The following is a 19614-nucleotide window of genomic DNA, read 5'->3' as shown; positions in this document are numbered from 1 at the left end:
GTTGATGGATAGGAATGTAGAATGATACTTTGACTTTAGTGAAGGAAGTTATTCAATGACGTAGCGGATAGACCATGTACTCCGTATGGAAACTGATACTGATTGATTCTTGGGGGAAACTTGCCAGAAACCAGTGTGATTGCGATTCGTCGCAAATAGAACTTTTCATACTGGTCACTTCGGACGATTACCTATGGAACATAGGTAGGTAGAATACAGAAAGCATATTGATTACCTCAGAGCAAGGTAGTAGCAGGCAGTGAGCAAATAGTATCTACCTACGAAGTAGAAACTAGGAAAGTTTTGTATACCATAATACCAAGACCGCCCAATAGGTAGCACCCGCCTAGGCAGCTAGTGAGGTAGGCCCTGTCTTGGCTTTGAGAATCCAGACTCCAGAGTCCAGACAGATGGCTGAGAGCCAAGTTTCTAGGTACGTGCCTTAGTCTGGAGTAAATTGATCAAGACATTAAGCAAATAGGGTTAAGAGGGGTGTTTCTTATGTTCACAATTTTTTGTCCCTCATTTCTCCAACTTTCATCTTTTTACAAAAGTGGGGTCTAACCTACCATACCACTACCTTCCTAGGCTTTGAGCCTCTTTTTCTTGTCCCCTTCTTTGGAGCACTGTGGTAAGTTTCTTGCTTGTTTTATTTTTCTTTTTCATTTTTTTTAGGGGGTGGGGGGGAAGAGGTTGCGTCTTCCAGGTTTCTTTTCTTGTTAAGTTGTTTCACCTTTTCGAAAATGGCCTCTCCAGCTTCGGAACTGGCGGAAGTACAAATCCGCTAATTGCTACAGCATTCCCGATTCCTTGTTTAGACTACTTTGTTCACGATATCTTGTGTGGATACAAGAAACGCATCAATGGAAGACATTTCTTCTAACCCGCCGTTCCCTGACGTCGCAAACTTCAACGTCAGCGAGTCTCTAGTCCCTCCACAAGAGCTCAAATCGGCCGGGAATTCATCGGTCACCTTCGATGGGCTATTAGAAGAGCCGCTAGTCCTCAAGGAAGACTTGAAAGAAGGATGTGGTGGGCAATTGTGGCCGGCAGGCATCGTTCTGGCCAAATACATGTTGCGAAAACATCGCCAGGACCTTTTCGATAAAACAATGTGTGTCTACCGTCTTTCTTTTCTTCCCAATACCCGGATTAACTCCTCGTTATGAGCTTACTGATGCATTGGTAAGAGTTGAATTGGGGGCTGGTGTTGGCCTTGTAGGACTTGCAGTAGCACGGGGTTGCAATGTTGGCTCTGTCCCTATCTACGTCACAGACCAGGAGCCAATGTTACCATTGATGAAAACGAACATTGAGCTTAACAATCTCTCATCTGCAGTCGCTGCGACTGTGTTGAACTGGGGAGAACCTCTTCCAGACTGTATTCCGACTCACCCCGCGATCATACTTGCCGCAGACTGTGTATACTTTGAACCGGCGTTTCCCCTCCTCATCTCTACATTGCAAGATCTGCTGGGACCTGATTCAGTCTGCTACTTCTGTTTCAAGAGACGCCGACGAGCAGATCTTCGATTTATGAAATCTGCAAAAAAGATCTTTGACATTAAGCACGTTGAGGATGACCCTGACTTAGACATGTACAAGAAAGAGAATATCTTTCTATGCTCCATTCGTTTGAAATCAGGTAGCGGAAACAGCCAGTTCGACAACAAGGCCTCCGCGTACAGATGCTAGGAAGAGAAAAATATGATATAAGCTCTCACTGACGAACGTCATGCGCTGCGCAATCGAATATTTATGTGTATTGGGATATCCTCGTAATGCTATAACCAGCAAGGTACCGACCGAATGGTCTAAATGTGGAGTATACTTTTTAAAGTTTAAGCAAATCGGCACCAGTCTTCGCGCCGCTCTGGCGAGCTTGAATACCATGAACATCAGTAAGACCTCCCTCTTTGCCAACTAGCTTAACACCGCCCTTTTTCAATGTTGAGACGATCTGCTGTTTCTCGGCGGCTTTTCCAGAGTGTTGCTTGGAATTTTCGCCGTGAGCTCTTCGTTCATTCTTGTACTTTCTCCTCAGCTTCGACTTTTCTTCGCGCGACATTTCCTCCTTGGCAATTGATCCTCCATTTCTGAGGACTACTTCTCCGGCAACCTTGCCATCATCACCTGGCGCATATAGTTCTTGAGGAGCAAGAGCCGCCGACCCTAACGTGGCATTACTGCTCGTTGGCTGCGCGTCCTCCATCATGATAGTCGCCACGTCGGTAACCACGTTGATGGTCGCCTGGGGAGCTTTGGGTTTGTAGTGCCAGTTCGAGAGTGTATCCAAGCGAACACTTATTTCTTTCCACATATTGGAAACTTCAGTGTGTTCTTTCATAAGCTTCTGACTCTTGGGATCAATATAGTTCGGATCAGTAGTACGAAGATGATCAGTCTCAAACATTTCTGCGAGACTCTGCTGTGGCTTGGTGTCTTCCAGCTCAAACCTCCCCTTCTTCAGACCCTGCACATCGGATGCACCTGGACGGCGACGAATCACTTCATCAAATTCCTTGGCGAGTATTCGACGTTTGACCAAATCCTCGATTCCCTCAGAAATTTCCGTCGTAACAACTGGTACCGGCTTCCCAATTCTCTCAAAATCCAGGTCTTCTTCGATTAGAGAGTTAATAGGCCGTTCGCCGCCTCGGGCTTCACCAGCAAGCATCCATTCTTTCTTAGCAACATTGGCTGCTTCCAGCCGACGAATCTCGTCAGCGATGCGTGCCCGCTGCTTCTCATGGGCGGAATGCTGAGTATTCGGGGAAATCCCATTGTGGGACGCATCACTTTCATGCATTGAGATATCATCCTCGAACAAATCACGCCGAACATCAGCGATTGCCCGATCAAGATCAACTTCTTCGATGGCCACACGAGGCTGGGTCTTTGGAAGAGGCCGTGATTTCATCGGGATGGCTTTACGTGGGGGCGGGGCAAAGAAATCAGAGTATTTGATGTCGCTCGTATTTATCCAGTTCGCACCGCCAGCTTCATCCGCGTAGGCATCAGCATCATCCATATCCGAGTCACTTTGACTGGGGGCATTATCAAAAGTAGGCCCCTCCTCGTCGCTGTCATCGATCTCACTTCCACCTGTATGCATTTTTCCTGGGCCTTGTGTGGCTTGTTTCGCGACCTTGTAAGAAACCGTATTACCGACGGCCAGTGGATTTGTATGCCAATCTACCTCCTCCTCGTCACTGTCAACGTCGTCAGCAGCCCCGCCTTTCGCATCTTGCCTCTCGAGAAGTTCAGATTGTTTATTGAATTCATCAATTGAAAAGAAACCGTCATTCAAACCAAACGGGTCTTGCTGGTAAGTTTCACCTCTTTCTTCCTTGTCTTCAAAATCCAGTGAGGAGTGTTCGCTTTCCGGGTCATCGTACAACTCGATTTGCAGCCGCGAATTCTTTTCGGGTGTATCCCGTGACTCCGGTATGGATTCCATATCAGATCCATCATCGTTCTGGGAGCTTGAGTCATCTATGCTCGGCTCTGTGGAGAGGACCGTATCGTTGTCTTGTGAGATATCCTCGGGACGTTCCGTGCCAGATCGGGAGTGCGAAAGACCTAATTCCAACGAACTGTGGGCGAGTAGTGCAAAATCATGTTCAATTTCCCATTCAGACGAGTCCAGGATTCTTATGGCTTGCTCCCAAATTTGACTTGAAGCAAACCCTTGCACGCATAGTTCCCTGAGCTGTAGTGCGTGCTGTGACAATTCTTGCTCAAAATCTGATCGCTTGCGTTTCCGGCTGATGCGCTGGCGAGCAACCTGGGAGTCACTGACGGAAGTTGCAAGGTGATCTAGGAAATGCTTCGCCGATTTGGCAACAGATGCATGGAGCGATGTTGTCGGGCGAAGGAAATCCCATGGGTGGGACAAGACCGACTCCAGGGGTACCTGCTCATGGCTGGTTGCTTTGAAAGCTGGAGGCTCAGCATGGACGATAGATATGGCTTTTTTCATTGCAGGGTAGCTGGCTGACAGGAGCCACAACTGTCAAAGAATGGAAAAGCTTTGTCGATGTATGTTTTAATGTTAAGCATGCACATCATGGAGTGAGTAGTGAATCAAGAGGAGGCGGAAAGAAAAAAAAAAAGTTTGCGGAGGAAAAACCAAAAACCAGTTAGTGCCAAGCTTCCCGTCTTTTACTCTGTAAATCGAGGAGACTGAAAGCCTGCCCTAAAGAGCCTAGCTAAGTACTTTCGCTAGGCGGAGCTCATCAGTCATCATCTTAAAAGTATATACTAGCCTGGATAGGCTATGGCGTAGGGATAGGTTATATATATGCTGTAGCTCATGATCTCCTCATCCTAGCAAATTCAAGGACTTGATATATGTATCCCTTGGAAATTCCCCCTTCTTTTACCCCATGTATGTGATAGATAGTTATCAATCAGAACAAGTTACGATTCAAAAAGTATGTTAATACACATATTGGATTGACTGCCTGGAGTTGCTGGCTGCTGGAGGGCTTTCACTTGAAAAGTTGGAAGTGTATCTGCCCTTGTCACCCGCTATACTCGTACACAGGTAGCCAGCCATGCACAGCCATGTTATATCAGATGTCAAAGCTCACCTTCCCTCTCCACAAAGCCACGTCGTTTACGATTCATAGAACTAAATGCCTTTGGAATTCATCCCCTCTGAGACAGAAGGAAGAGCAAGCATCTGATTTGATTGCATATACCCTATTAGTTGCAACATATATCTCTGGATTTCATACTGACACTGTGCACCAGCTTCGAGGCCCAAAATACAGCAAGGTATTGAACCATATAACAACACGACCTTTTCGCAAGAATGACATACCAGGTCAACCACCCGAGGAAGCACCAGATGCTTGGTGGCCTTTGAAGCCTAAGTTCAGGAATTGGCGACATCGTCACCCTGACGAAGACATTGCAAGGCAACGGCTTTCAAGGCCGAGCTTCTGGAAGCGAGTATAAACCGGGTCTAAGCTAGTGTCCCATGCTTGCAAAATTTACTGCCCTAATCACCTCTAATAATCCAGTATAGTCTGCGTTGGCCTGCTTGGTATGCAGGAGACTTGTTGTCCGGGAGATTATCAATATTGCGCCTGCAACAGTAACCACAACATGCAGGAATACACAGAAAAACCAGCAAGTGGTGCCAAGTCCCAGTTTCAACCTGGTGAGTTCGAGTCCCTGGGACTAGCCTGTCGGTGATACTCACAGGTGATGCAGGGCATTGCATCCCGATCCAACACCATAGAAAGCCAGGCCTACAATCAGAACTGGAGGATCCAAAGCCTGTGTCTACCCGTATACCAACTGATGATAACGGGTATCAGACGTACAAAGCAGCTGGGAAATTAGCTGGGAAAAGAGCGATCATCACAGGTGGCGACTCCGGGATTGGTCGCGCAGTTGCCATTCTGTTTGCCATGGAAGGGGCATCTAGCCTAATTGTCTATCTGCCAGATGAAGAGAGCGATGCCCAGGAAACAAAGAGAAGAGTGCAGGAGATTGGCAAAGAATGTCACTGCCTAGCAATCGATTTACGCAAAAAGGAAAATTGTCGGAAAGTGGTTGATGTTGCCCTTCAATATATGGGTGGTGTTGACGTCCTAGTAAACAATGCTGCATTTCAACATATGGTCCAGGACATCAGTGAGCTAGATGAGTATGCTCCTCTCCCCCTGTGCCTGCCTCTCAAGGGACAGAACCAAAGAAAAAGACTGTTGTATCAAGGTCTCATTGGACTGATACTGGATCCAACATACCATAGGGCTCAATGGGAACGAACCTTCGATACGAATATCCATCCTTTCTTTTATCTGGCGAAGTACACTCTTCCTCATATGCGGAGCGGTTCAACAATCATAAATTGTTCATCGGTAAATCACTACATTGGTCGATCTGATCTGCTCGATTACACATCCACAAAGGGTGCAATTGTTGCGTTTACTCGAGCATTGTCCAATCAACAGATTGGAAAAGGTATTCGCGTTAACTGCGTGTGTCCAGGTCCAAGTAAGTCTGGCCAATTCACGAAGACCGCTTGTCAATTCACTAAACGATATTGTAGTATGGACTCCCCTGATACCTTCAACTATGACTACCTCGGCAATGGAGCAATTCAGCTCTGTCCCCATGGGCCGTCCAGGCCAACCCAGCGAAGTTGCTACCTGCTTTGTTTTCCTTGCAAGCCACGATAGCAGCTACATTTCTGGGCAATGCCTGCATCCCAATGGAGGTGTCATAATTAATGGCTAAGTAATCAGCAAAGGAGACATGTCGATGTATCTTGGATCCAAGGAAAACGAGGCTTGTGAACCTCGAGAACGAATTACTAAAATCACTCCCATACGTACCTTATACTACAAAATATGTCCCAAAAATAAAAATTACTGGTGAATGATACATAATACTGTATGGGATTTTGGAAATGGCGGAGAAGATTGCGGACGATATGATCCGGTGTCGTGAGATTGGATCTATTTAGGCACTTCTCTCTGGCATAGTGAGGCGACACCTGCGACATCTCCCAAACCCACCATTTTCCAGACCTAGCTCAGGGATTTGAAACGCAAGATTAACGTCGGTACCACATGCGTGTGATTCTTGTGTGCCTCATCTTCTTCTGCAACTGGAAAATTCCATACATCAACGCCTCGGATGTAGGAGGACCTATTGACATTGTCAGAATATCTAGTACAAACATCCATAGGTAATTGGCCGGGGAACACAAACATCCAGGGACATAAACATCGACTGGGACGATCCTGTCACACCCACGGACGACCGAATAGCTGTAATGGTAGTAACCACCACCATTTGCACAACTGCCCATGCTGATGACCCAGCGAGGATCGGGCATCTGATCATAGACTTGTCTCAAGGCGGGCGCCATCTTATTTGTTAGAGTCCCAGCTACAATCATCACATCAGACTGTCGAGGTGAGGCTCTGAAAATGATTCCTAAGCGATCTTGATCGTATCTGGGTGTCGAAAGATGCATCATTTCAACGGCGCAACAGGCGAGACCGAAAGTCATGGGCCACAAGGAGCTCTGACGCGCCCAGTTGGCAACTTGGTCAAGCGTCGTCCTGCGATTTCCTCAATGAGTACAACCCGAATTCAATGCACGAGAAAGGGACACCGTAGGGAGACGAACAGGACATATTGCATCGCACCCTCTTTCTTCTCCTGGCTTGGCAAAGGCACCTCCTTTCGTACCTTACCAGAGACGGTCAAAGGTTGACCAGACTGAGATCGATGCTCAAGTGCTGTCGCTGATTTCACTGACGATGTCGACAGCAGCCCGGCTTGCTGGACTCTAATAGGGCGTGAGGCTCGGACTGGTCGCCCTGTATAATATGAGCTACTGAAAGTCAAGGTCCGTCGGCGGTCAAACATCCTTACCATGAAGAGCGCCAGGGATGGCGCGCCGAGATGCGAAAAGCATGTTGAGCAATGGTGCTTAGACCTTTTCTTCGAAGACGTGAGATGCAATAAACTGGCTGGACTTTGAGGTGATACCGATTGCCTATCTTCCGGTTTAGAAACTTGCTTCAAGCCGCCAGTGGCAAGGAAGCGGTTGAGGCGAGAAAAAGAAGCAATGACTCTCTACTTGGTAAATCAGAGACGTTTCGTTGCGGCTCCGGAGTCCCGGCTTAGTCGTCTGCTCGGCTGACTAACAGAAAAGTCAGAATTCGCTGGTCGCCAGTTTCCTGGATTCTTAAGATTATCATGGTTAACAGAAATTGGAAATCAATGGTTAAAAACATATTATTAGCTAGAAACGAGAGTAAAAAGATGTTGGCTTTCATCATGTCTTCAATCTCGAGTATTTCTATCTTGAGTTTCCTTTCAGCTGCAATAATACCTCTTAAATTAGTTTGGCTTTGTCTTGCAGGTGTAAGCAAGTGCATCTTTTGGCTTCAAATAATAGGTGAATTACTAACCTCAACACCTTCAAGGCCAATTGGCAACGCTAGAATCAACACAATCAGAAAAGGTTCTGTTTGTAAACATTCTTTGCGACACACTCACTGTCTTCCCAGTACTTCAAATACTCACATATTATTACAATTCAAAACAGACTGAAGTTCCCCAGAAGTGCAGATTGTTCTAATTGCAAAGAGCCAATGAACAGAAACTCAAGCAGCGGATAATGACGGGTCCAAGGATTGCTTGTATCTGTGTGATTGGGAAGGCTGTGAGAAAACATCTATACTACAAGTTTCAGACCGTTAATAATGATCAATAAGGATAACCCTCTCCACATCTCATTATTCCCGCCATACCGGAGTTCGACAGTTGACTTCTCATTCCTATTGAACTCATGTCTTGATGTTTTCGAGTTGAGACAAAAGCAGACTTCCGTCGGCCAGGATTTGGGTCTGTTACATGCACTCGATGAGCGACTGGCGGCATATGGATGGTTGACAACCACTGGTGTGAAGTTCTTGATTCTAGTGGATCTAATCGGGCAATCAACGAATGTTGAGGGCGAAAAGGTGATCGTTGCAATGGACGCCTTGAGGGAATCGGATTTGAGACCGGCATGTTCTTCCCTTTTCGTCATGCCCGATGCACCTCCAAATCTCTGAGGAACTAACGGAGGCATGTAGGCTTTTCGGGCAATGCAGAATGCGTATATTCAACTTCTACAAAACCCATTCTACTCTCCAGATGATCACACGCCTATGAATGAAATCTTGACGCCTACGTCTAATCCTTTACAAATTTCAAATGAGAAATTCATCGCGGAAATAGAACGCATTGGTGATTCCTGGGCCCTGGGCATGATTGCAGTTTGAGATAGTACTGCGCATCATCCTCCAGGCCCTAGAGTTTCCAGTGCGAAATCATTTCGACCAGCTTTGTGCAGAGAGAACAAGGGTGAGAAAATGATTTGTGGACCACAGTGGAGGGTTGAACTTGGAATTATAGGTCAAATATCAAGTCATTGAAGAAATGCACAATTTCCGTGTACTACAGGAGCCCCCGAAGCCCATATCTCGTACAGTGCATCAATACCTTTCACATTGTGCCTCATGCGGTACCATATATAGACCAAATCTCCATGCATCTAGTAAGAGAAATACAAGGCTCATTAACAAAGATTAGAATAAGCCCTCTCAATGAGAGCCTCATAGCATCTACCTCACACTTCCTACATTATATAAGGTACTGAACCTATAGGAACAGCAATAAAGAAAGATATCAATGTTTTAGTAGGTGTTTTTAAGAAGTTGCTTGCTCAACTAATAATCCTATCATACGATCAATTTATCGCCAACAGGGAGCTAAAATATAAGACAGCATACAACAGTTACCCATGAAAAGCCTCATTTTCTGTTCTTCCCAGTGCTGTCATTATGTTTTCCAGCTCCCGCGGATCACAAAGAGCCCACACACCACCACCTTTACCATTGATTCTGCCAACCTCCTTGCCGACCAAATTCCTGCCAACCTTGCCTGGTCCAATGCCAATCCATCTCTTTACCCCCCGCTCCTGGTCAAGATAACGAATACTTTCCCACCATCTTACAGTTTCAACACATTGCCTAGACAACAGGCCTTTGAGGTCTTCCGCAGATTTGAAAGGCCGACCAGACACATTTGAAATACACGGCATATGGGCAGGGAATTTTATTTGAACATTGTCTAGTTCCTGTCCCATGTACCCTGCAGCTGGTGCCAATATTGGATTGTGGAACGGACTCTCGCTCTTTAACCTCACTGCACGCGGGTCGTGACCCCCGAATTGACGAATTTGGATGAGAAGAGTGCTTATCTTTGACATGCTTCCACTCAGTACTATTTGATTTTTGGAGTTGACGTTTCCAACTGCAACTTGTTGAATTGGGGGTGATCCGAAGCTCAAGTCATCGTTGAAACTGGACGACGTGTGGCTTGTAAATTCAAATATGGTGGAGAGTAAGGACTCAAGGTGATCTGGTTCACAAACCAGAGCCACCATGCCGTAATCCTCCCCGGATTGTTTAGAAGCCTGGCGCGTGCATTCCGCCATGATTTCCGCCCGTCGACGAACCAATTTCAGCGCGTCTTTGAAAGTAAGATAGCCGCCAGCAACCAGAGCAGAGAACTCGCCCAAGCTATGTCCGAGTGTTACATTCACCCGTGATTTCGTGTCGAACCCGAACTCCCTCTCCAGTATGCGAAGGATCAATACTGATGTGGCCATTATAGCCGGCTGGGAATTTTCGGTTTTATTAAGCTCGGAATTTGGGCCATTTGATATAATATGAGATAGGTTGAATCCTAGAATGTCGTTCATCTCATTTAAAAATAGCCTTGATGTGATCGGAAATTTGTCAATCCAGGAGCTGGCCATTCCCACGCGTTGTACGCCATGACCTATTATTCAATCAGCCAAGCTAGATTTCAACTACTGAGCAGATATGTGTACCAGGGAAAAAAAGGGCAGTGTGTAGAGTTGTCTTTGTGGAATATAAGGCATGGCTTTGTTGTTGAGGTCTTGATAGTCTTATCATGGAATGACATTGGATAAAGCGCATAACAGTATTTGTGTATTTGAATTTGGTAGGAATAGATAGCATCATTTAAAGAATAAAAAGCATCATAATCATGACAGTCTTTTTATGAAAATCATCAGCGCAGTCAGATTGAAAGTCATCATATGTATTGCATGGTATACTTATTAATCCGTAAAAAATAGTTACCAGAAGTAAACTCAATATAGTGAGGTTATTTACTCTCGTTGGTTTGAAGTTGGGCTAGTTACTGCCTGTGTGGGTTAGTAATAATAATAACCATCTAATATCTGGGTGCCATACAAATATCTTGTCAGATACATACTGTGTATGTTTTCAGTCTGTATTCTAGCCTACGACACCAACCGCATAGAAAATTATATGATGGAATGTCACAACTCATAACAATGAAGCTGGTAAATTTGTTTATCTCCTCTTTCTCCATCATGCTGAAATAGCTATATAGAATAAGGTTGAGCTAGGGTTGATAAAGTTTCTTAGAGGCTTACACCACATATGTCAGCAACTCAACATAGACGAGCCAGTAGGTGAGCCTATGTGAGCCTGTAGGAAAAGCCTCTGATACAAGCTTGTTGATAGGGGAGCTCTGTGGACAGGTTGTAGGCAGTAGGCAGTAGGCAGGCTTGTAGGCCAGTTCATAGGGAAGTCCCACAAATTACCAGATTACTAACCATTACTTGTGGAAATGCCTCAGATAGTAACCTAATGGCTGATATCAGCAGAACTTTATGGCATGGCAGAGATCTCAGTCAGGTGTGGCATCTGAGATTGGGCGCAATAATAACTACTCTGTAGGTAGTGCCTAGGTACTGACTGTCTAAAAATTAGGTACCTATGGGACTGATAAGGTAGTCTATAGGTAATGGCATATTCAGGTCATGTGATCCTGTGGACAGTGTCTAGGACCTACTAGTAGGTAGAGTATATAGAGGTGGACAGCGGTACTACGTATTACGACACTGTGTACTTTTCTTGGAGCTTGGAGACTACTTACAAATTAATTCAACTCGGGTCCATGTATCGTTGTATGTGGAATACTTACTTACCTAGTCTTACATCCATACCTTACATACAGGGAGACGTAAATACATTTTTATGTATTTCACCTACAGTGGTTTCCGTTACCCAACATTCTGGACAATGTGCTTTTCAAATTCGACTGACCGCTTTCCTTATATGATCCTCTTGGATTGGTTATCCTTCAAGCAGCCGGTGATAACAACAAAAAACCTATATGCAAACTGACTCCTTAATATGTCGCACAGTCTTGGTTAAGTCAACCAAGTACTGATATCCATAACCGCTATTTGCGTTCTTAATTGACTATAATAATTTGGCACTTGGGAAACTTCCTTAACATACATTGATAACCTAACAATGTTCGTGCCAAAGGCCGGGTTCTCATCGGCAGCTCCTTCACGCAATCCACGAAGGCGTCAACGCACAAGCTCTGAGGAGTCTGTAAAAGCACCAAATGCGAAAAGACAGCGATCGACGTTGCGTCAGGGAGGCTCCGAAATCCCCTCAAAAAGGCTATCAGATCCTCAAGACAGACTACCCAACGAGGAGCTGGGCACAACTGATATCGGATTTGCCCCAACTAACACAGACAACACTAGTCTACAGAAGTCAATACCTATTAGAGGTCTGAAATTGACTGAGGCTTCAGCAAATAAGGCTGATGAACCTATCGTGCTTGTAAGTGTTCCATAAGCTGAAGATTGGTCCAGGCCTTTTCTCCGTCTCGTCATACATTTGGTCACTGCACTGACGCCGAGTTTTCTGAAGTCAAGGACAGACCTATACACTGTCTCGCAACTCCCGTCTTTTCCGGATAAATTTTGCGCCTCGAATTCAGGCAAGTGCTGAGGCTACCAACCCCAAGCGCGGTACTAATGCGGGTCTATAGAATTCCGTGGATATTTTGGAGCAGATAACGGCTATGCCTTGGCCTTGACAGAATCATATGCCATCATCTGGCCCTATCATGCCTCCGCACCAACAACAAATCCTTTGGATGCCTTTACAATTGCATTTCCTGAATCATGGAGAGACTCGCACGGAACGGTGCCTCTTGGCGTTTTCCTGTCGAATGCAACTGGCGAAATGCCTGGTCTACTGGTCGTTCAGCCAATCACAGGAAGAATTACTTACTGGGAAACAATTTTGAATGCTGGATCTCTCGGGTTACCAAGACAGAAAGAATCTGGGCATCATGGTTGCATAGCTGGCTTACTTTCCGGTGAACATGCTACAGATATCATAAATTGCGAACCCTCCGGTGTCGTTATCACGTTATCTTCAGGGCGGGTTGTGCACCTCACTCTCCGAGATTCTCAAGCCAGGCCAGCCCTGATGGCCTATTTCCTTCGAAGTCCCAATACGAATGGTGGGATTTTGGGCGGCATAAAAAGCGTGTTCGGTGGTGGTTGCTGGAGGAAAGATGTTGCTGCTGTCAAGGCTGCCCAGTCGCATCAAAGAGGACAGCGAGATATCATCATCGCTACGTCAACCGGGGTATTTGAGGTTTGGGACACTCACTGGAGCAACGGCAGCATGTTAAAGAGACACTTCGATATCAGACGAGAACTGTGCAGTTCTCTTGGGCGGGAGTTTGCAGACGGCGCAAGCGATTTTGACCTCAAAATTTTGGACTTCTCTGTCATGACCTGCGACAACAACTTGCGAGACTCCCAGGACGCCGGAGCAGAAACATGGCGCCTTTGTTTGATTGTAGCGCCCTCGAGAGAGGCCATCCACGAAGGTTTCTCTGTTGTGCAAGTCATACTCTCCGAAGAGATGCGCGTGGTGTCGACTAGTACGATAGGCTTGAACCTGAGTGAGACATCAGTTCACGATTCACATCTGAAGACCAAAGTATTCATCCCGAAAACTGGCCATACAGGCTTTGTCGTGATCGGCCAGTCGGTGATCTTACTCTCCTTACCGTCCTTTGATAACTCGCCCACCCAGCAACTCTTGATGGATTCTGACCGGATTCCCCCACCGTTCCTTGACCAGATCCTCTTTAGGAGCGGAGATGATTACAAGATACTCGCCAGCGGCTTTGAAAATCCACCACAGTTGGATCCAGGCCCTACATGCTTGATCATGGTTCGAAATTTTGGCATTATTCGCATCACAATAACATCCAGACAAGAGAATGAGGATGGCATTGATGACGCACATGTCACTGCCAAGACCAAGCTTGAACAAGCTGTATTTTATGGCACAAAGCTTGGTAATCCGTTGAATCTGAGTGACAAAGGTGGACTTGACTTTCCTCTCAACGAGATTGAGCAGGCTGCGCTGGACATATGCAAAGAGCTGCTGCGTTCCACTTCCTCTTATATTCCAACCACATCAGTTACTCTTGACCAGAACTTAAGATTACGATCAAAGGCTCTTGAAGATCTTGCAGCCTTGTTGCTTCGACATCATAAAAATCTACGTCGCCAAACGCGATATGAGTTGCTCTGGAGTGCCGAGAAACTCGCTGCTCAAAAGGCCTTGTGGAAGGTCGAAGATGTCTCTAGAAGGGCCAAAGGTCAAGGACACACATTTCTGGCTCACGTGATTCGATCAATGAATGAGAAGTTCAAAACAAAAACAAAATCTCAAACTGGGGACGCCGATGAAGTGCGCGATTGGTTTCTTTATGACACATTCCGGATGGAACATATTGTCCCGTGGATTTTCAAAGCCATTAAACCACAGCGGAGTCACTCAGCAAACAATTGCCGAATAATGACTGAAGAGATAGTAGAAGCCAGTGAGTTGTCCTTGGCTGTTCTAGAAACAGCCTTTCATTATCGAGATGGGCATGCTCGTCAGTACGGGCTTGTTATTGATTGTATTGAGGATGGTGTGTCGACGGCCGATTACGGTGGTCTTCCGGAGTTCTGGACATCCGAAGGAATCATCTATATTGAAACAGGACATCTTCTGGATCTGGAGCTAGAAACATGCAGAGCTTGGATACAGCAAACCACGCCCTCCTTGGAGCTGCCAGAACATCAAGCTTTGAGAAGAATCGCGGAAAACAGCGCCCGGCAACTTCGTGTGCTCAGTCTGGTGCACTGTGAACGAGTCCGATGGCTCTCTGTCCAAGATGATCCTAAATTGGTCGATGAAAGTATTGCAATTGAGCAAGCACATATCCAACAGCGCAGGTGGCAGCTCTTCAAATTGGCAGGCATTGGACAATTAGAACATGCAATAACTTTGGCCGAAAACTTCCGGGACATGAGTGCATTGGTGGAACTTATTATTGAGCTCCAAGATCAGACATTGGATTCAGAGGATGCTGCAGAATCGACAAATCGCGAGTCGGAGCAGCTCAGCAAGAGAATATCTACTTACTTTGAGAGATTTGGTGAATCCTGGGCGGATGCCTTCTTTTCCCGCCAAATTTCGATGGGCCAGTCAGGTACCTTGTTTACGATGAGGAAATTTCAGCCTTTCATAACTCGCTTCTTGCACAAGTACCCAACATATGCACGATTGTGTTGGATCAATGATGCAATTGGTGAGAATAATTACGAGGTGGCAGGTCGATCATTGGAGTCACTGGCAGTCGAGCATGAGTCCGATATCTGGAGCCACCGCGTTGAATTATCTTTATCAAAGCTTACTAAATTGGCAGCCTTGGAAGGGGATGATGGAGCGAACAAGTCTATCCTCAACAAGGAAATACGACGTTTAGAGGATTTGGCCGAAATAGACGCCGTTCAGGAAGTCATTTATTCATATGTCATGCCAGCATTGCAAGGTGCGATTGATCAGAAGGCTGAGATAGAATTAGCCATGGATCAATTCGGAAAACTTGTGGTCGACATGCCTTCGCTTCGTGAAGTACTCTGCCATGCGCTCACGAAAGTGATAAACCGGCACATCCTCACCTTCGATGAGATGGTCAATGTATTGACATTGATGGACGGGTGTCAGGTTCCAGACGACATCCTGAGTGAGTTCAGCAGCAAGGAGTTCTACCTGGCTTTAAGGGTCATCCGTCTCGCTTCTTCACAGGGCGATCCGCTTTATCAAGTCCCGTTTCAAAAACTTGTGTGGCGGCGTTGCATGATTCGAGATGATTGGCAAATTATGAGAGAAGCTGAGGGCGGTGTAAGGGATGAACTGGAGGATCCCATTTATAACACCGCCCTTTTCCGAACACTCTCTTTGTGTACGAAGGACCGTATGGAACCCACGCTAATTGTTTGTTAGACGGTTGACTAATGCTATGTATAGGACATTTTGCAGGCACGAACCCCCCTTCAATCTACATACCATCTTCACCCTCGGACGTCTTGCTCAGCGAGTCGGAGGTCGAAGTTATCCTATCACGATTTCCGTTGGAGCGGCGCAGTAGAATCAATCGCGACTTGAGCAGAGAGAACGAGGTATTGCATAAGCAAATCACGAAGGGACAACTTGACTTCTGGTTCAGAAGACTTGTTGCATCTGCCGAGGAGACTGCTGTATCCACCGATGCTGTGGACAATCTCAACGCCCGAGCAAGCGACACTTTTGAAGGTGAACGAATTGACCAAAAGCCACTAGCTACGAGGTTGCAGTTGACGTGGCTCTAGTTGGTCTTGTTTTTCTTGCAGGAGAAATGAAACGTTCATGCAGCTGACAGCGTTCATTTACATATGCAAATCCTCCCCATTCAAAAAAAAATGAGATGCCCTTGAAGAAATGCTGCACCGAAAAGACATGAGAACGTGCTTCATCAGGCACTTGATCCCATGACATATCTCATAGTGACGGTGTTAATGAAACCTTTCTACCACAATTAATCAGAGCCTTACCATGATGGTAGAACAGATTTCCACAATAATACTCATGGGAAATAATTTGATTTATGGCCAGGGCAGATAGTGTACATAGTGAAAATTAATAGGCGCACATACAGTGAGTGCATGTGTGATCTAACCTTGCTAGTGTATTGGGTGAATAATAGACCCGCCTTCACTTTTATCATTATGGAAACTCCTTATTCCTACCAGGAAATCCACAACAATTTGATGATAACAGCCATAGCAATGTCTGAATCACAAGATAACCATACATCCAGTTACGTACAAGTAAGTTCAAATGTATTACCCGTTATAGTTCTCCATGCTCGCAGAAAGAACTCCATGTGTTCGAGATTTTCCTCAGCATGTAGTGGATCATTCGTTGATTATGTCTCCAAAGTCAGAAATTTGTACTGATACAAAAGCTAACAGGCTTCTAAAGAAATTGCTGCGTCGGTTTCCCAGAAATTTCGTCATGTGAAGATACTCGACTAATGTTGTCCAGTGGTGAAAAGGCGATTGAAGCACTTGACGCCCATTTGACTAACCTAGAGACGAAGTTGGAACAACTTCTTGCAGCCTCTCTGAAATATGAAGATAGGGAGACTCGAAATGAAAACGTGAATACGCCGACTGAAACTGATGATCAGAATGCTGAGTGATCTTCAAAAATCCCGTCGAAGTTATACCGCCCATCCGTACCGCGCTCAACGACGCCCCTTTCGGTGATAATCGCGTCAATGAGTGCGGAGGGCGTGACATCAAATGCTGGATTCCAAACATGGATGCCCTCTGCAGCGATGCGCACAGTTTCCAGCTTTATCCTGTCACATGAGGACTCTGTTTCGACGGCCCCTTTGATTGTTGTGACTTCAGAAGCTGGCCTTTCCTCAATAACAATGTCGGCGCCTGATTTGGTGGAACGATCAATCGTTGTAAGAGGTGCAGCAACCAGAAATTTGACGCCATGAAATTTAGCAAGTACGGCGAGGGCGTATGTCCCAATTTTATTAGCAGTATCCCCATTTGCTGCCACCCGGTCAGCTCCAACCACGATTGCGTCTACAGCGGCTTCTGCTTTGGCGAGTAGCGCAGCCACCATTGAGTCCGTCACCAACGTTGCTGGGAGATTTTCATGAACCAATTCGTATGCCGTCAGGCGACTCCCTTGATTGTACGGTCTCGTCTCTGTGCAATAGGCGTAGGCCAATGCGTTCTTTGATGCCAGTGCCCGAATCACACCCAATGCTGTGCCATAGCCCGATGTAGCTAGGGAACTGTGGTCATTATTCAGTATTTAATCATCACTCAATTGCGCTAAACGGGTGCCCTACCCAGTGTTGCAGTGTGTCAGGATGGTGGCCTTCGATCTCCCCCCTGCGAGTGCATTTCTTATGATCCATTCAGCTCCGTATTTGCCAATATTAGTGTTATCTTTCAAATCCTTAGCCAACATCTCTTCTGCAGCCTGTATAAAGGCCTCTGCGACAGCACGCCCGGTCGAGTTTGGCATCTCTGCATGATCTGACACATGTGCCGCAAGTTTTCGTGCAGCATCGCTGAGATTGACAGCAGTAGGCCTACTGCTCACGAGGTAGTCTAGCTTCTCTTGAATGAAAAGCCTAACTTCTTCTGCTCTGTTTGATAATTTATCGTGGGCCATCAGTGTATGAAGCTCGGAAGCCAGTGCGAGTGCCGCAACAATAGCAATGGCGGGCGCGCCCCGGACTCGCATCTTCTTAATTGCATGCCACGCATCCTTAGACGTCGGGACTTCAATATATTTCTCCACATAAGGAAGCTGCAACTGGTCAATTATAACCAGTTTGCCTGTGCTATACCTTATTGCTTCTAACGTCATCCTGTTTGATTCTTGTCTAGTCAGTGGCATGAACTCTGATGTGAGACCACTGACTTACTGAGTCACCGTAGCCAGGTGGGGTAGAATATAGTGAATTAGTACTATATGTAGGGGACACAGTCAATATGTACCATTGCTACAGAGTGTTGGTGAATAATAGACAGTGCAAGATCATATTTGTAAAGGGCACTAACCCTAAATTGGTAGGTCCTATCTACCGTGTATGTATACTGTCAGTGCCATATGCTCCATAATAGAGTTGCATTCAGTCTGGATTCAGGTGGGTTCATGGCCAGTTGGCACTAAACCACAGGTTTTAAGTTGAAATTTTAGGACTCAGAACCTACCCTAACTTAATATAATTTAATATAAGTTTCACCTTAAAACTTAAAACATAATATAATTAATCTATTTATATTAGGAGTTAACTTACTATAATTAAATTTAGGTTAGGTTTAGGTTAGTTAAATTATTATTTTAAATTCAATATCTTTTATATATTAGGTATTAGAATACTTATTCATATAATAATACTTATTTGGTATTGCCATGGTTATGTGATTTCACTAAGGGTGAAGAGAGAGGTAGGCTGGGCCTTACCCTCTTTCACTATTAGAGAGGGTACTCTTATTTATATCTATATTATTTAGTTATTTTATATAATAGATAATTATAAATATTATAGAGATTTTACTATTAACCTTAGATTACTAAGATTAATCTAAATATCTATCTCTTATTACTACTAATATATATTTACTAATATTATATCCTTCCCTATCTAAAGTAAAGCCCATCCTTAGTACTAGTAATTATAGGATTATTATATAGATTATTATTTTATAGTATAAGAATATTAAAGTATTACTATTTAGTTATTTATAAGTATTATTTAATATTAGTTAATATTATTTAGTAAGAGTATAATTAAGTTATTTAATACTTAGAGAGAGTAGCTTTTATAGATTAATACTAATTCATAAAGATATTTGATTGATTGATTGATTGATTAATTGATTCCTTACTCTGTTTCAGCGCCAAGCTAGGCCATGCCAGAGGCTCCTAGTGAGTAGTACTAACTATAGCATTACCTATAGCCATCCTATTCAGACTGTACTACTATAAGAATATATATATATATAGGGTCAGAGGACTGGACACCTAGACATATATATATTTCCCTCCTTTCCTACTATTTTTTAACTACTATAGCTACTACTACTACTAATAATACTACTACTACTTAGTGGATTCTATACTCTCTTACTATTATAATTTCTCTATTACCTATATATCTCCTATATTTCTATACCTATCTAGGTGCTACCCCTACCCCTATATTATTACTACTTATTTTAGATAGATCTATAGATTCCTAAGCTGTGAGGGTTAGGGATACACTAGTAATATAAGGTTACTAGTTAGT

At 44.9% G+C, this 19614-nt stretch overlaps 8 protein-coding genes across 8 annotated transcripts, besides 5 other annotated features; 4 read left to right on the top strand and 4 right to left on the bottom strand.

Annotated features, from left to right (window-relative positions):
- Nucleotides 1–863: 863 nt before the first annotated feature.
- ACLA_045160 (protein N-lysine methyltransferase family protein) lies at nucleotides 864–1695 on the top strand (the record flags this gene model as incomplete). Its single annotated transcript, XM_001271476.1, has 2 exons — nucleotides 864–1114; nucleotides 1191–1695. The coding sequence occupies 2 exons, from the start codon at nucleotides 864–866 to the stop codon at nucleotides 1693–1695; spliced, it is 756 nt and encodes a 251-aa protein (XP_001271477.1).
- A 139-nt stretch (nucleotides 1696–1834) lies between these two features.
- Nucleotides 1835–3982, bottom strand: ACLA_045150 (rRNA-processing protein MPP10; the record flags this gene model as incomplete). Its single annotated transcript, XM_001271475.1, has 1 exon — nucleotides 1835–3982. One exon carries the CDS (start codon nucleotides 3980–3982, stop codon nucleotides 1835–1837), a length of 2148 nt encoding a protein of 715 aa, XP_001271476.1.
- Nucleotides 3983–5055: 1073 nt separating this feature from the next.
- Nucleotides 5056–6255, top strand: ACLA_045140 (oxidoreductase, short-chain dehydrogenase/reductase family; the record flags this gene model as incomplete). Its single annotated transcript, XM_001271474.1, has 4 exons — nucleotides 5056–5170; nucleotides 5224–5662; nucleotides 5768–6012; nucleotides 6068–6255. 4 exons carry the CDS (start codon nucleotides 5056–5058, stop codon nucleotides 6253–6255), a joined length of 987 nt encoding a protein of 328 aa, XP_001271475.1.
- A 319-nt stretch (nucleotides 6256–6574) lies between these two features.
- Nucleotides 6575–7447, bottom strand: ACLA_045130 (NuoB/complex I 20 kDa subunit family protein; the record flags this gene model as incomplete). The annotated part of the gene is made up of 4 exons (XM_001271473.1): nucleotides 6575–6669; nucleotides 6733–7088; nucleotides 7157–7340; nucleotides 7405–7447. 4 exons carry the CDS (start codon nucleotides 7445–7447, stop codon nucleotides 6575–6577), a joined length of 678 nt encoding a protein of 225 aa, XP_001271474.1.
- Nucleotides 7448–8155: 708 nt separating this feature from the next.
- Nucleotides 8156–8804, top strand: ACLA_045120 (uncharacterized protein; the record flags this gene model as incomplete). The annotated part of the gene is made up of 3 exons (XM_001271472.1): nucleotides 8156–8200; nucleotides 8253–8564; nucleotides 8616–8804. The coding sequence occupies 3 exons, from the start codon at nucleotides 8156–8158 to the stop codon at nucleotides 8802–8804; spliced, it is 546 nt and encodes a 181-aa protein (XP_001271473.1).
- A 515-nt stretch (nucleotides 8805–9319) lies between these two features.
- On the bottom strand, nucleotides 9320–10345 carry ACLA_045110 (ACP S-malonyltransferase; the record flags this gene model as incomplete). The annotated part of the gene is made up of 1 exon (XM_001271471.1): nucleotides 9320–10345. One exon carries the CDS (start codon nucleotides 10343–10345, stop codon nucleotides 9320–9322), a length of 1026 nt encoding a protein of 341 aa, XP_001271472.1.
- A 1558-nt stretch (nucleotides 10346–11903) lies between these two features.
- ACLA_045100 (putative nuclear pore complex subunit Nup133) lies at nucleotides 11904–16117 on the top strand (the record flags this gene model as incomplete). Its single annotated transcript, XM_001271470.1, has 4 exons — nucleotides 11904–12224; nucleotides 12315–12384; nucleotides 12436–15723; nucleotides 15777–16117. The coding sequence occupies 4 exons, from the start codon at nucleotides 11904–11906 to the stop codon at nucleotides 16115–16117; spliced, it is 4020 nt and encodes a 1339-aa protein (XP_001271471.1).
- An 856-nt stretch (nucleotides 16118–16973) lies between these two features.
- Nucleotides 16974–18188, bottom strand: ACLA_045090 (S-methyl-5-thioribose-1-phosphate isomerase; the record flags this gene model as incomplete). The annotated part of the gene is made up of 2 exons (XM_001271469.1): nucleotides 16974–17604; nucleotides 17662–18188. The coding sequence occupies 2 exons, from the start codon at nucleotides 18186–18188 to the stop codon at nucleotides 16974–16976; spliced, it is 1158 nt and encodes a 385-aa protein (XP_001271470.1).
- A 349-nt stretch (nucleotides 18189–18537) lies between these two features.
- Nucleotides 18538–18676: a microsatellite.
- A 501-nt stretch (nucleotides 18677–19177) lies between these two features.
- Nucleotides 19178–19207: a microsatellite.
- Nucleotides 19179–19207: a microsatellite.
- Nucleotides 19208–19390: 183 nt separating this feature from the next.
- Nucleotides 19391–19432: a microsatellite.
- Nucleotides 19392–19432: a microsatellite.
- Nucleotides 19433–19614: the final 182 nt, after the last annotated feature.

This window comes from Aspergillus clavatus, genomic scaffold (assembly GCF_000002715.2).
Source record: "Aspergillus clavatus NRRL 1 1099423829800 genomic scaffold, whole genome shotgun sequence".
Taxonomy (NCBI): Eukaryota; Fungi; Ascomycota; class Eurotiomycetes; order Eurotiales; family Aspergillaceae; genus Aspergillus; species Aspergillus clavatus.
The sequence above is the reverse complement of the archived record's forward strand: the minus strand, read 5'-3'. Positions and strand labels throughout refer to the sequence as shown.